The following is a 13,451-nucleotide window of genomic DNA, read 5'->3' on the forward strand; positions in this document are numbered from 1 at the left end:
TCATTCCCCAGCTAGCAGCCCCTGGCTTCTCAGAAGATGTTGGCATGCTACTGGCCCTGAGCTGCGAAGAATGTGACAAGCTGCAGGCAGGCGTCTGAGCATGGCTACAAGATGCAGCTGTGGACTCCAGGGATATGAAAGCACTTCCAGTCTGAGCAAGGCTCCAAGCCTATCCTACAGGCACTAGAAAGCAACTGGGAAGGAAAGAGGCACCCCCATCCTCTCACAAGGACGGTGTCAGACATAAATAAATCACAATGTTTAGACCTTCAATGGCTGAGTTCACTTAACAATCAGATCATTTTGGTCTTCCCATTTTCTCATTTTCATAATTATTCTAAGATCTCACTCCTAAAGAAAGCCTGCTTAGTGACTGGATATAAAGAGGATTTCAAGACTGTTCTCTGATTTTTATCTAAAATATTAGTTCTACTGTATAATGAGAATCTAATTCAAAAGAGATAAAAAAGTTACAATAGATTTAACCATAAAGTGATTCTAAAGTATTTTCTGAATACTGAGTAAAAACTTAATTTTGTAAATACTAAGGAAGAAAATATTGACAAGCAAATGATGTAGAAAGAAGGGAAACCATCTACCAGAGGATTTTGAGAAGTATGTAAAAACTGAATAAGAAAAAAAGAAAATAAAAGTCTGCATAAATAATTTATACAGAATTTATAAGACTGACACCATATAGGAACCCGAGAGCACAATGAGATCATAGATGATACAAGTGCAAAATTGCTTCTTAGAAACAAGATAACAAAATGTTATACTTCCAGGTGCAAATTCAGCCTACCTTTTCATAGTGCTCTATCAGAATTTCAACCACAATGTTCTGAAACTTAATATTCATCATGGCAGCCACAGTTTCTTCCTGTGCTCTCATTAGAGTTGGACCAAATATAACACCAAGGTTTGAGACTGTCATGAGATTTTGTTGGCTATGTAGGGACACTCTGCAAATAAAAGCAACAAAAATATTTTAAGTTATATGTTTAATAATTATGGAATGTTCTCATCTACCAAATAATGGTAAGATGTAAATATGATATATTTTAAGTATGTATGATACATAAAGATGTAAATATGATACATAAGATGTAAATATGCCACTACAGACTAAATTTCTCAGTCAGTCAGGTTCAGCCACTACCAGCTGGCATTAGAGGAGTATAGTATAAATAGATGTAAAAAGTTAATAAACATTAGTGCAATAAAACATAATTACTAAGGTTAATCTCTTAAAGGAAAAAGAAATCTTGTTTTCTTAAATCAAGTACAATTGCCCCCAGGAAACTACCAACTGTTTGGCAAGCCCTATGGTAGTATACTCTTTTAGAACAAATGGGTAAGAGGAGCCTGGTTGCGATTATATTTGGACTTACCAAACACATTATTAAGAAACTACTACTAAACATTTTCACAGATAACACTGTACTTAATTTTCAAAAAAGTCAGTTTTTCCTACTGTACAGATTTTAAAACAAGAAGCTCCTAAAGTAAGCATGATGTACCTGAGGTCATAGCAAATTAGGGACACAGAATTTTGTTTCAAGTTAGATCTCCTGACTACAAGTCAAGAGTCCCTGAGCTCCCCATGTCAGATGACTGATCAGGGCATGTTCCCATCCTGTCTTCCATCTATCCATCCATCCATCCATCCATCCATCCATCCATCTCCCACTTTCCCGAGGGCCTCCCAAGTGCTCAGCACTGTGTTAGGCAAACAGCAAGACAAGGAGATCTGGAAGCATTAGTACTGGCTTGAAAATAAAGAGTCTCTGAGATTACTGACCTTAGCAAAGTAATCCCAGTGAACTCTCAAAAACAACTTTGACTAGTTAACTAATTAATTTGGAGACTGAATGCATTCTTAAGCGGTAACCTCATTTTATTTAGCCAATCTTCTAGGGTAACCACTGCCTTTTCTATCTTACCTCCAGTGGAGCTGTGAGGATGAAAAATTCTAGTTAGGAGCACAACACAAGATAATGTTTATATATGACTGAGTATGCACACTAACTCCATTCTAGAAGCAAAAGTAAAATTTTATGAGGAATCCAGGATTCTGGATTATTCACCCAACATTTGATGTAGGGCAGGAAGAGCCGACTGTCCCATTGACTGAATTTACCCCTTGTGCCCAAGACAGCGTTAGCTAAGAAGATTCTTGGTTAGCATAAGAAGAATTTCATTCTAAGTTTCCTTTTAATGCAACCAAATATTATAAATTAATTGTTTAATAAGTATTAGCCTAATACATCATCTGTAAAGGCAGTGGGCCTGTCTGGATTTAAAGCTTGGGTCCTTCCAATGTGGAAGCTGGGTGCAACCAGCCTTGTTATTTAATCTCTCTTAAGGCTCCAGTTCCCTCATCTGTAAAGTATAAGAATAATAACCCTGATAGCAGCGTTGAGAAAATTAAATAAAATGACTTAAATAAAATATGATCTTAAAATAATATTCTTCTCTGTAATTAAATTGGCTCTGGGTATTCTTGCTAAAAAGTAAGAGTGCCTGGTAGTATACATAACCTAGTATAAGATTAATATGAAGCTCACTGGGAATAAATTTAGAAATCATAAAAAAAAAATCTGCTCTATTTTGAAAATGAAGTTGATAACCACATTCTTTGGAAGATGAAATAATTTGATCACCATATTCCTCTTCACTGAATTTCCCTTCTGCTGGGCTAGTCAGCTGATATAGATTCTTATCATCCCACATTTCAGCCAGTTCGGCACTCCATCCCCTCCACTTGTATATGAAGCACATTCTGAACTGCACTTTTAAAAATGTAAAGTTTAAGTCATAGAGGAGACCACATAAGGCCTTGTCTTAAAGACAATGCATTCTCAGAAAGAAGTCAATGATTTATACCATGTTTCAGAGCTAGTTACTGGCGATTTGTAATCAGTCATTGGTCCTTTAGGCCAGTGAGCAATCTAGGTCATTGATTTTAAATTCCCCTAAGTCAATAAGGTGGCCAGGGACCAAGATTGTTATCAGTTGCTACTAGTTTACTTAAGCAAACTACTAATGCCCGCCTGGATGAACACAAGTTGCAATCATGATTGCTGGGAGAAATATCAACAATCTCAGACATGCAGATGACATCACTCTAACAGCAGAAAGTAAAGGGGAACTAAAGGGGCCTCTTGATGAGGGTGAAAGAGGAAAGTGAAAAAGCTGGCTTGAAACTCAATATTCAAAAAACTAAGATCATGGCATCTGGTCCCATCACTTAATGGCAAATAGAAGGGGAAAAGGTGGAAGGGATGACAGATTTTATTTTCCTGGGCTCCAAAATCACTGTGGATGGTGACTGCAGCCATGAAATTAAAGGACACTTGCTCCTTGGAAGGTAAGTTATGAAAAACCTAGACAGCATATTAAAAAGCAGAGATACTACTTTGCCCACAAAGGTCCATAGAGTCAAAGCTATGGTTTTTCCAGTAATCATGTATAGATGTGAGTTGGACCATAGAGAAGGCTGAGCACTGAAGAATTTATGCTTTCAAACCGTGCTATTGGAAAAGACTCTTGAGAGTCCTTTGGACTGCAAGGAGATCAAACTAGTCAATCCTCAGGGAAATCAACCCTGAATATTCATTGGAAGGACTGATGCTGAAGCTGAAACTCCAATACTTTGGCCACCTGATGTGAAGAGCCACATCACTGGAAAAGACCCTGATCATGGGAAAGATTAAAGGCAAAAGGAGAAGGAGGCAGCAGAGGATGAGATGGCTGGATACCATCACTGACTCAACGGATAAGAATTTGAGCAAACTCTGGGACACAGTGGAACACAGAGCAAAGAGTTGGACCTGACTTAGTGAATGAACCACAAGAAGAATTAAGTAAGTCATTGGTGATGTGAGCACACATTCTACTGCTGCTGCTCAGTCAAAGGAGAATGACATTTTTAGGTTCAGCTAGGAATGGTGGTGAAGGTTGGGCAGAAGAATTTTCAGTACTCTTTAGTGGCTAGATATACTCTTTCTATTTCCTGTATTACAGTCACAATTAAAGGTGAAGCTTGTGTTCATCTAACATTCTGGATAATTAAGGAAAAATTTTATGTGACACTCATGAAGCTTTTAAAGTGTATTTTAAAAGGCTTTGCTAAAAAATTAGCTTGAATGTAGCAAGAGAATGCCCACTAAATGTTGTATGGTTAAGTTTCAAGAAAAGGACACACAACTCAAAAACATAATTCAAGACTATGTAATTCAGACCAAGGATAGTGAGTCCCTGTTCATTAGTTAAATGCCGACAAGGGCAATCGTTAACACTGAACTTGAAATGAAATCATTCCTAGTGGATTTCCTTCTTATTTCAAGGATGGCCAACTCATATTATCTTAAATCCTGCAAGTTAAGATGAGACTGATTAATACAGAGCACAGTTTCAAATGTGCATGGCTCACATTAGCATAAATTGGGTTACTACTTGTAGCAAACAAGGAAGGATTAATCATTTGACTGTGAACTGCAGTACTCATTAAGACAAAAACTGTTCCCATTTGTAAATCAGACTATAAGGGAATTCTTAAGTGAGTTTAAAACCTGAATTTGGATTTTTGTTTCCAGCAGCATGGTAGCTGAACTGAAATCTCTGAATTAAATGTGTGTGTGTGAATCAAGATAGATCTGTTATGGCTAATGCTACATGTCAAATTTGCTAGGCTGCAGTACTCCAATATTTGGTCAAACATAATTCTAGATGTTTCTGTGAAGGCATTTTTAGATGACATTAACATTTAAATCAGTAGGCTCTGAGTAAAGCAGACTACCATCCATTACCTGGGTGGGCCTCATCTAAACATTAATTTAGGGTCTTAAGAGAAAAAGACTGAGGTCCCCAAGGAAGAGGATATTCTGCCTCCAGACTGCCTGGATTTGGACCACAACATCAACTTCTCTGGGTCTCCAGCCTGCCTTGATTCAGCCTCCACAACTGTGCAGCCAATTCCTTGCAACCAGTCTGTCTCTCTTACATATATATGTATGTATACACAGACACACATACAACAACCTATTAGTTCTGTTCTCTGAAGAAACTTGATTAATACAATATTTATCAAAACTTTTAAATACACAAGAGTCAAAAAGATCTTCAGAAACCAAAGACACTAGAAATCTGGGGAAGGAAGCTAATATTCCAGTGGCATGTTGACCTGGTGGAACCTGGTGACCCTAGTAAAACAGAGACCTGGTCTTCAAACTTCAGGTTTACGATGCACCTAAAAGAACTGGGAAAGAACTATATACTCCTTCACATATTTTTAAGTTGACATTTCATTATAACAGTTGCAGGGATATAATTATTTGCATGTCATAAACACACAGATACACACACACGTAGATTATATCTTAAAAACCAACTGCTGCATCATTTTTCAAGCAATTAAATGGACTCTGATTATGGTAGCAAAGTTACAGCTCTAGCACCCCCTTCAGAAGACATGAATATCCTCAAGTTTAACAGATGAACAGGTAAGTGAGCAATCTAAGTCAGAGAATTACTTGACCAGGTGCTTTATCAGGATGTCCAGCATCTCTCTGTTTTTCTCGGGCAGCTTGTGCACCAGTGCATGTACAGCCTCCACCCGGTAGTTCTGGTCATCAGACTCTGTAACATAAAAAAAGGTTGCGAATATTCAAATTCTAATCATATAAACATTAATAATGTAAACATCATAACCACTTCCATCCGTCATGCCTTGTAAGCACTGCTTCACAGGGGTAAGTATTACCACTATTATTTCCTAAGGCTTAGAGTCACTGGGTAACTTGTCCATGATCTGCAATCACTAAGTAGAGAACTCAGTTCTATCTAATCCAGACCTATGCTCTTAGCCTCTGAACTGCATACTTCTATACAGTCATAACTCATTTCCTCCTTGGGTTTTGTTACAAAAGGAGAGGATACAGCTTTAGTAATATGAGCGATGGCAGCAGTTGTTACAACTGGTCTAATGTGCCAGACACCACAATACACTTTATCACTTTGAAACCTCTGAGTGACTCTATCAGACCAGAGGAAGGAGGTACTCTTTTCTAAATTTCATAGATTAAAAGACAGCAGAGAGTTATTTTTCTCAGGTGTCAGGATAATTGCACAACCAAAGGCCTAGTAGATTTTAAGCCCATGCTGACCATGGTATACCTGAAAAAAAAAATTATCTCAAGCAGATTCAGTCTGCAAGGAAAAAGCCAAGAGGCTGACAAGTTGGCTAGAGAAACTTGTAATGCTTCAGAAAAAGGAATCTATTTTACAGTCTCTTACTACAATAAACAAATTCTAGGGTGACTGCCCACCCTGCCAAGCCCTTTCTCCAGAAAGTGCCCACTGCACAGGGTTTATAAATGGGAACTTCATCTCTTCTGGGCACAGCTATCTGCACACAAGGTGAGGAAAGGGCCTGGTTTTCATTAGGCTAAACATGAAGTCTATCCCAGGAGTTGGAATGGAGACACCAAAACTCTGATCTGTCTGCTGGATTCGTGCAAAGGCAGATCATGTAAAACAAGGCAGACCATCACCAAATGTGCTCCCAAGTGGAGAAAAATCTGTCTGCAAATGAGGTAGATATGCAGCAGAGAAAAAAAATGAGAGACATGTGAAAAGAGCTGGGAGGGTGGATTGGAAACATCTATTCCCAACTTTGCGGTTCCTGGGTGCAGACCACAGTAGGCAGGACCCATTCTCTGCCAAGGAGTTCTGACAGACTCCCCTTAGACTCTGAGTAACTTGCCCTTTCTTCCTGAGCTAAATTTCTCTTGCTTGAAGCCAAATGATACCTATTTCTATTGACCCAGACAGAAGATGGATTCTTATACATGAGATGTGCTTTAATTATCATGGTAGTGAATAATAATATGGAGAAGGCAGTGGCACCCCACTCCAGCACTCTTGCCTGGAAAATCCCATGGATGGAGGAGCCTGGTAGGCTGCAGTCCATGGGGTCGCTAGGAGTCGGACATGACTGAGCAACTTCACTTTCACTTTTCACTTTCATGCAATGGAGAAGGAAATGGCAACCCACTCCAGTGTTCTTGCCTGGAGAATCCCAGGGACAGGGGAGCCTGGTGAGCTGCTGTCTATGGGGTTGCACAGAGTCGGACGCGACTGACGCGACTTAGCATTAGCAGCAGTGAATAATATGATCACTATTTGCCACAAAAGTGAAGAAAAAAAATCTTGTGACCAAATGTTGGCAGCAAAACAACCAGCTCACTGAGCCATTCTAGCTAACTGGATCAAACACATTTGTTATAAGATGAATTTCTTGTAACAAAGTGTTCTAGGTTAAGAGTCAAAAAACCTGGCTTGTAGTCTTGATATTGCTTTGAATTTACTAGTGTCCTTGGACAAAATCACTTGCCCCCTCTGGGTCGTGATTTCATCGTTAATAAAATGAGGTTGGATTATGTACTTTCTAAGGTCTCATTGTTCTTACAAGGATGGATTTCTATAAAGAGGAAGTAGAGTGCAGAGCCTTCAGGAGAAAGCTAAATGGTATAGATGTTCATGAGATCATGTGGTCAGTCATGCATGCAGGGCTGCACATCAAGGCCATTCAGCTTTATCTGACACTTTTAGCAGCAGGTAACACCTCCTGTGACATTACAATGTATGGTAATAAACTAATGCAGTTGATTTCTTTCTTGGATTGTGAAAAATACTCTTATTACAGTCATATCTCATGTATCTTAACAATGAAATGCCAACTCTTAACTGTTACAACTTGAGACTGGCTCAGATGGCGACCTAGCCCCTGAGCCCAGTGTTTTACACAACTCTAATTGCTCAGGTTACGTGACTGTCACTGGCCCCCTCCCCTGCTCCCCACAATTTTGAATTAAACCTGTTTATTCATATAACATTAAGGCAGTCACAGATCTAAAGAAACAATACAGATACCTGATGAGTTTGTGAGTGTGTGCGTGCTCAGTCATGTCTGACTCTTTGCGACCCCATGGACTGTAGCCCGCCAGGCTCCTCTGTCCATGGAATTTTCCAGGTAAGAAAACTGGAGTGGGTAGCCATTCCCTACTCTAAGGGATCTTCCTCACCCAGGGATTCAACCTGCATCTCCTGCACTGGCAGGCAGACTCTTTACCGCTGCAGCATCTGATCATCATCAATAAATATAATAAGAGAGAAAAGGTGTTGTTGCCTGCCAAAAATAGCTGACTCTTTCTCCAGATTTAGGAACAAAGCGTGTGAGCACAGTGGAGGCAGGGGCATAACTGATTGTACCTCTTTGTGGTCTTGTTTATTTAACCATGAAGTCGCTCTTGTAAGAAACTGACATTCATTAATCAAAGAAAATGTAATTTGAGTAATTAATTCCTCACAGCTCTTTCTAATCACACCATATATGCCACCCCAAAGAGTCTTACTAAGTAACAAAGTATTTTAGTTCATTCTGTGACTTCTCATAACCATATTGTAAACTATTAGTTATGAGAATGACAATTTCTTAAGCCATAGGTAGGAAAATGTTAACTAGCAGGTTTAAACTTACAACCTCTGGCAATGGCACCCCACTCCAGTACTCTTGCCTGGAAAATCCCATGGACAGAGGAGCCTGGTGGGCTGCAGTCCATGGGGTCACTAAGAGTCGGACACAACTGAGCGACTTCACTTTCACTTTTCACTTTCATGCATTGGAGAAGGAAATGGCAACCCACTCCAGTGTTCTTGCCTGGAGAATCCCAGGGACGGGGGAGCCTGGTGGGCTGCCGTCTCTGGGGTCGCACAGAGTGGGAAACGACTGAAGTGACTTAGCAGCAACAGCATAAAACTACATCAATTACAATGCATCCAATGGAAATATACTTACTAACAGCAACAATAAAATCTTTGTGTAATTTGTAAGTCATCAGTGGTTCTGCAAGGCACCTGCAAGAGAGAATGAAGCAGATTTTAGAAGAGCAGTTACCTTCTGATTTCCCCTGAACTTTCAGTGCTTCTGTGAGAACTGGGTGACTACATGTACAATAAAGTCCTACCAGGGAGTCGACAAGTAGCTCTAAAATGCAGACCTCAAAGATACCCATGTCCTGAGCACTTCTTGCTGTCACTGTATTAAAATGGGAGAGACTGGGGAATTATTTTTTAATACTTTGTGAGAACTATTGGACTACAGGAACAAATCACTCTCAGATATGGGGGCAATAGTTTCTGTTTTTGTTTTTTTTTTTTTAATTTGCAATTCAGCTTGTGATGTTTTATAAAAAAATATATGAAGACCTGAATCTGAATCTAATATGAAATAGAAATTATTATTTAGCACTCATAAACTATGGCAAAGTTTACTGTTTGAAACAAGCACATATAAATCCCAGAACACTGAATGTAACTGTGACCACTCTGTGCTAGTCGACCTCAAGTGAACGAGCTGTGCTAAGGAGGGAAGAGGACCCCATGGGGCTCCCTGCGGTCCAAGGTGCCAGCCCACAGGGGTGACCGAGAGACCACAGCAGAGCGGCAGCAGGCAGGCCCACCTCACCTGAGGTAGTTTTTCAGTCCACTTGTTATTGTCTTATTATCCCACAGTTCAATATCAATGTCCATGTCAGGGGGTGATTTAGGAGCTGAAAAGAATTAAAGTAAGATGTTTAAACTGTGCAATTCAAAATATCACGAGCACCATTAAGAAGATGGACTCAGACAAAAGTAGATCAAAGAGAGAGGCATGTATTTTTTAGAAGGCCAGCCGAGTTAACTTTCAGACTGTTGTTTGCCTGAGTTGGTGCAAAGCTCATTCTGACAATGAACCTCAAAGATTTCTTATGGAATGCAGTTTCTTAAATCAGATGTTTGCTAATTGCTAACATCACAGCACACTTACCAAGTGCTGGGTGTGCTTCTCAGTGCTTTATATGGGTTAACATATCAGATTCTTATAATTCAATGAGACTCCTCTATAAACGAGGAGGTGAAGGCACAGAGGGGTTAAGCAAATTACCCAAGGCCACAGAACTTTAAAGTGGCTGAATCAAGAGTCCAGTTCAGGCCATCTGAATCCCAGCACCCATAAATCTTACCGTACCTCAAGCTAATCAAAGAATACTTGAAGAAAAATTCAACATTATAAAAAGGGCCCCTTTACAAATTCTGATGGTCATCTATAATAATGGACATTAAAAATGAATACAAATATTAATTTTAGATATGACTTGAAAATACTCAAAGACAAGCAATAATCTATATCTCAAAAAAGCCTATGGTTTGACTTTTCTATAATAATGTAAAAGTTAAGTTACGGGCTTCAGCCAAAACTTACAAAATGTGGTATTCATGAGTTTCTGCACTTTGGAATTCACTCCTCCTATTCGGTAGAGACCTAAAATGGTGATGCCTAGTGAGAAGGAAAAAAATCACAAGAAAACGGCATAAGACACAAGTTTCAAGTACAGAATGTTAAAAACTCAGATATATGCCTACATAAAATCTGGAAGGTATGCATCCAATTTTACAGTCTAACTTTAGCAAACCTACCCTGGAAATATTCATCAGACATATATTTCTTAGAGAAGACAATGAACAGTGATTTGAAAGTCTATGAAGAGCTTTAAAATGGCAAAGTACAGCTGTCTATTCACCACTACCTGAATATAAAAAACCATCCAAGATGAGAAAAAATGATCAGTATTTCTCATATTATGTTTCCTCAATCATGGAGTCCTATGTGTTGAACGGATGTTGAACAGTTGGATGGAATTGCTAACTTCACTTTAAAGGTGAGAGGATGGGATTGACATATATACACTTTTATGTAAAAAAGAGATAACTAATAAGGACTTACTGTATAGCATAGAGAATTCTACTAAATAGTCCATAATTGTCTATTTGGGTTAAGTATCTAAAATGTGGTAGATATATGAATGTGTAAAACTGATTCACTCTGCTATATACCTGAAATTTACAACATTGTAAATCAACTATACCCCAATAAAAATTAAACAGAAATAAAGGTGAGAAGACAGATTCAGAGATTTTAAGGAAATAACTTGACCTCTCAAAACTTAAATGGCAGCACCAAACTTTGAATCTAAGTTTAAAAAATTCCAAAGCCTGATAGGAGGTTTTGCTTTAGGCAAGTTTTCCTGGAAGTAAAAGGCAACTAGAGTGGACTTCAGGACAGAGGTCATGACTAGAATGAAGACAGGTGCTGAATTTGTGATGGTGACGAAAATTACTCTGAGATATAATGCAGGGAAGGAGGAGAGCTGAATTCAAACTGCTCGGGAGTCTTATTTCCTATAGCTTGGAAAAAAATAATAATATCGGTCCATCAAAGTAAAGTGAGGCTGTATCATGAAACTTCATGAAAAAGAAGTATGTTTGTAGTATGATTTTGGCAAACTGAAGTTCAAAGTACAGCTATTTACATGTTTGTATAATTTATAAATCATATGTTTCTTAAAATTAAGCTCCTATTGATAGCAAAGTACATCCTGATTTGTGAGCAGATTCTATGTAAGAAGGGACCACACAACAGTAACGGTGTACCCATCAAGCAGCACTGACCTCTCGTTTCCACAGCTTGGATGCATTTTCTCACAAAGTTGAACCCTGCTTCATTTAAGTACACTGAAAATAAAAGAAAACCATATTAAGTGTTTATGATGAACTAACATTATTGCTTCAGTAGGCTCTACTGTTTCAGGGCTTGATGGCACATAGGTTGTTACAGAATTTATCAAATATTTTGGTTAGCATCTGATTTTTTATTTGGGGGTAGAAGTGAAAGAGGGAGGTTCATATTCATGAATGTTTTTATATCAACTCGGTTCATTAGAAACACAGATCTTTCACCGAAAGTAATATGTAAAACTGAGCCCATCCGTTTCCCCTAAAATTAGCATTATCCTTTACTATATATTTTTCTAGATGATAGAAGCAAATACAATAAAAATAAACTTTTACTGTGTGTTAATAATTATATTACAGAGGTATTCATGTGTTTTTCCCATGAGATTCTCCAAACAACATTATGCGGTATAGATAAAGCACTGCAATCTTTAGGTGATTTACCAAGTTGCTGAAAACTGCTTTTTTTTGTTCTAAGGTCTAGAGCCACATTTTAACTCAGGTCTCCTGAATTCTATGTACTATTCTATTTCATTTCATATCATATTCAAAATAGTTCAAAATATGCATAGTAAGTCCACTAAAAATCCTCTCAAAGATCCTCCATTGAAGTGAAGTGAAGTTGCTCAGTCGTGCCCGACTCTTTGCGACCCCATGGACTATAGCCTACTGGGCTCCTCTGTCCATGGGATTTTCCAGGCAAGAATACTGGAGTGGGCTGCCATTTCCTTCTCCAGGGGAACTTCCCAATCCAGGGATCGAACCTGGGTCTCCCGCATTGTAGGCAGACACTTTTACCGTCTGAGCCACAAAAATCCTCTCAAAGATCCTCCATTACAAAACTGCAATTTATTTTCATTGCTTTTTGACAGTTTTTCTTAAGGTTTAGAAGTCAGATCAAATTAGACTACTTGTTTAAGGAGAAAGGATTTAAAAATACCAAATAATAACCCACAGGGAAAATTCAAAAAGTTTTGATACTATAATACAAATTTTTACCAAATACAGTGACTATATGATATCTCTTTAATATTCCCAAATAATAATTTATGAAGACAAAGACAAACCATTAAAAAATTAAAACTGGTTTCCATTTAAAAATGGTGGATTAAACACATACAGGTAATGATATAGATCCACAAAAAATATACATCTAGAAAATGAGGCTAGAAAAAGGTGCCAGGAAAGATGAAAAACTTTGAAGAAATCCTAGGCATAGAAAATCACTGAAACTGAATTGACTGAAAGGTTTGAGAAATCTGAGATGAGAAATGAGAAATTGAAAAACTAGAGGTACTACACTGAGATGTCACCTCACACTGATCAGAATGGCCATCACACACACACACCAACAAAACAAAGAACAAATGTTGGCAAGGATGTGGAAAAAAACAGAACCCGTGTACGCTGTTGGTGGGAATATGAACTGGTGCAGCCACAGTGAAAAACAGTATAGAGGTTTCTCAAAAAAGGAAAAAAATAGAACTACCATATAACCCAGCAATTCTACTCCTGGGGGGGAATAAAAAACAAAACACGGAACACTAATTCTAAAAGATACGTGCTGATGTATGGCAAAAACCATCATAATATTGCAAAGTAATTGTCAAGATGTGAAAGAATAAACTGTGTTCACCAAAATAACCCTGCGTTTTTGTTTTATTGCCTTTGAACTTCCTTTGCTATTGCCTGAACCAGTATATGGAAGTTCTGGGATACACATAACACTAGCTTTGCTTAGAGCCAGGTGAACCTGGGGTTGGATCTCAACTCCATGGCTTTATGATGGAAGCGTGCCTATGAACCTTTATGAACACTATCCTTTCATCTAAGAG

General features: G+C 38.4%; 1 protein-coding gene across 7 annotated transcripts in view; it reads right to left on the bottom strand.

The window, feature by feature from the left end:
• The window catches only part of ARHGAP42 (Rho GTPase activating protein 42), a 353,084-nt gene that overhangs the window by 22,331 nt on the left and 317,302 nt on the right, over positions 1-13,451 (bottom strand). For all 7 annotated transcript variants that reach the window (XM_055547592.1, XM_055547593.1, XM_055547594.1 and 4 more), the window contains 6 exons: positions 11,554-11,616; positions 10,307-10,381; positions 9,530-9,614; positions 8,861-8,919; positions 5,535-5,640; positions 803-962 (listed from right to left, as the gene is read on the bottom strand). In XM_055547592.1, the coding sequence (XP_055403567.1) occupies positions 803-962; positions 5,535-5,640; positions 8,861-8,919; positions 9,530-9,614; positions 10,307-10,381; positions 11,554-11,616 (548 nt within the window). The remainder of the gene's footprint in view (positions 1-802; positions 963-5,534; positions 5,641-8,860; positions 8,920-9,529; positions 9,615-10,306; positions 10,382-11,553; positions 11,617-13,451) is intronic.

This window comes from Bubalus kerabau, chromosome 15 (assembly GCF_029407905.1).
Source record: "Bubalus kerabau isolate K-KA32 ecotype Philippines breed swamp buffalo chromosome 15, PCC_UOA_SB_1v2, whole genome shotgun sequence".
Taxonomy (NCBI): domain Eukaryota; kingdom Metazoa; phylum Chordata; class Mammalia; order Artiodactyla; family Bovidae; genus Bubalus; species Bubalus kerabau.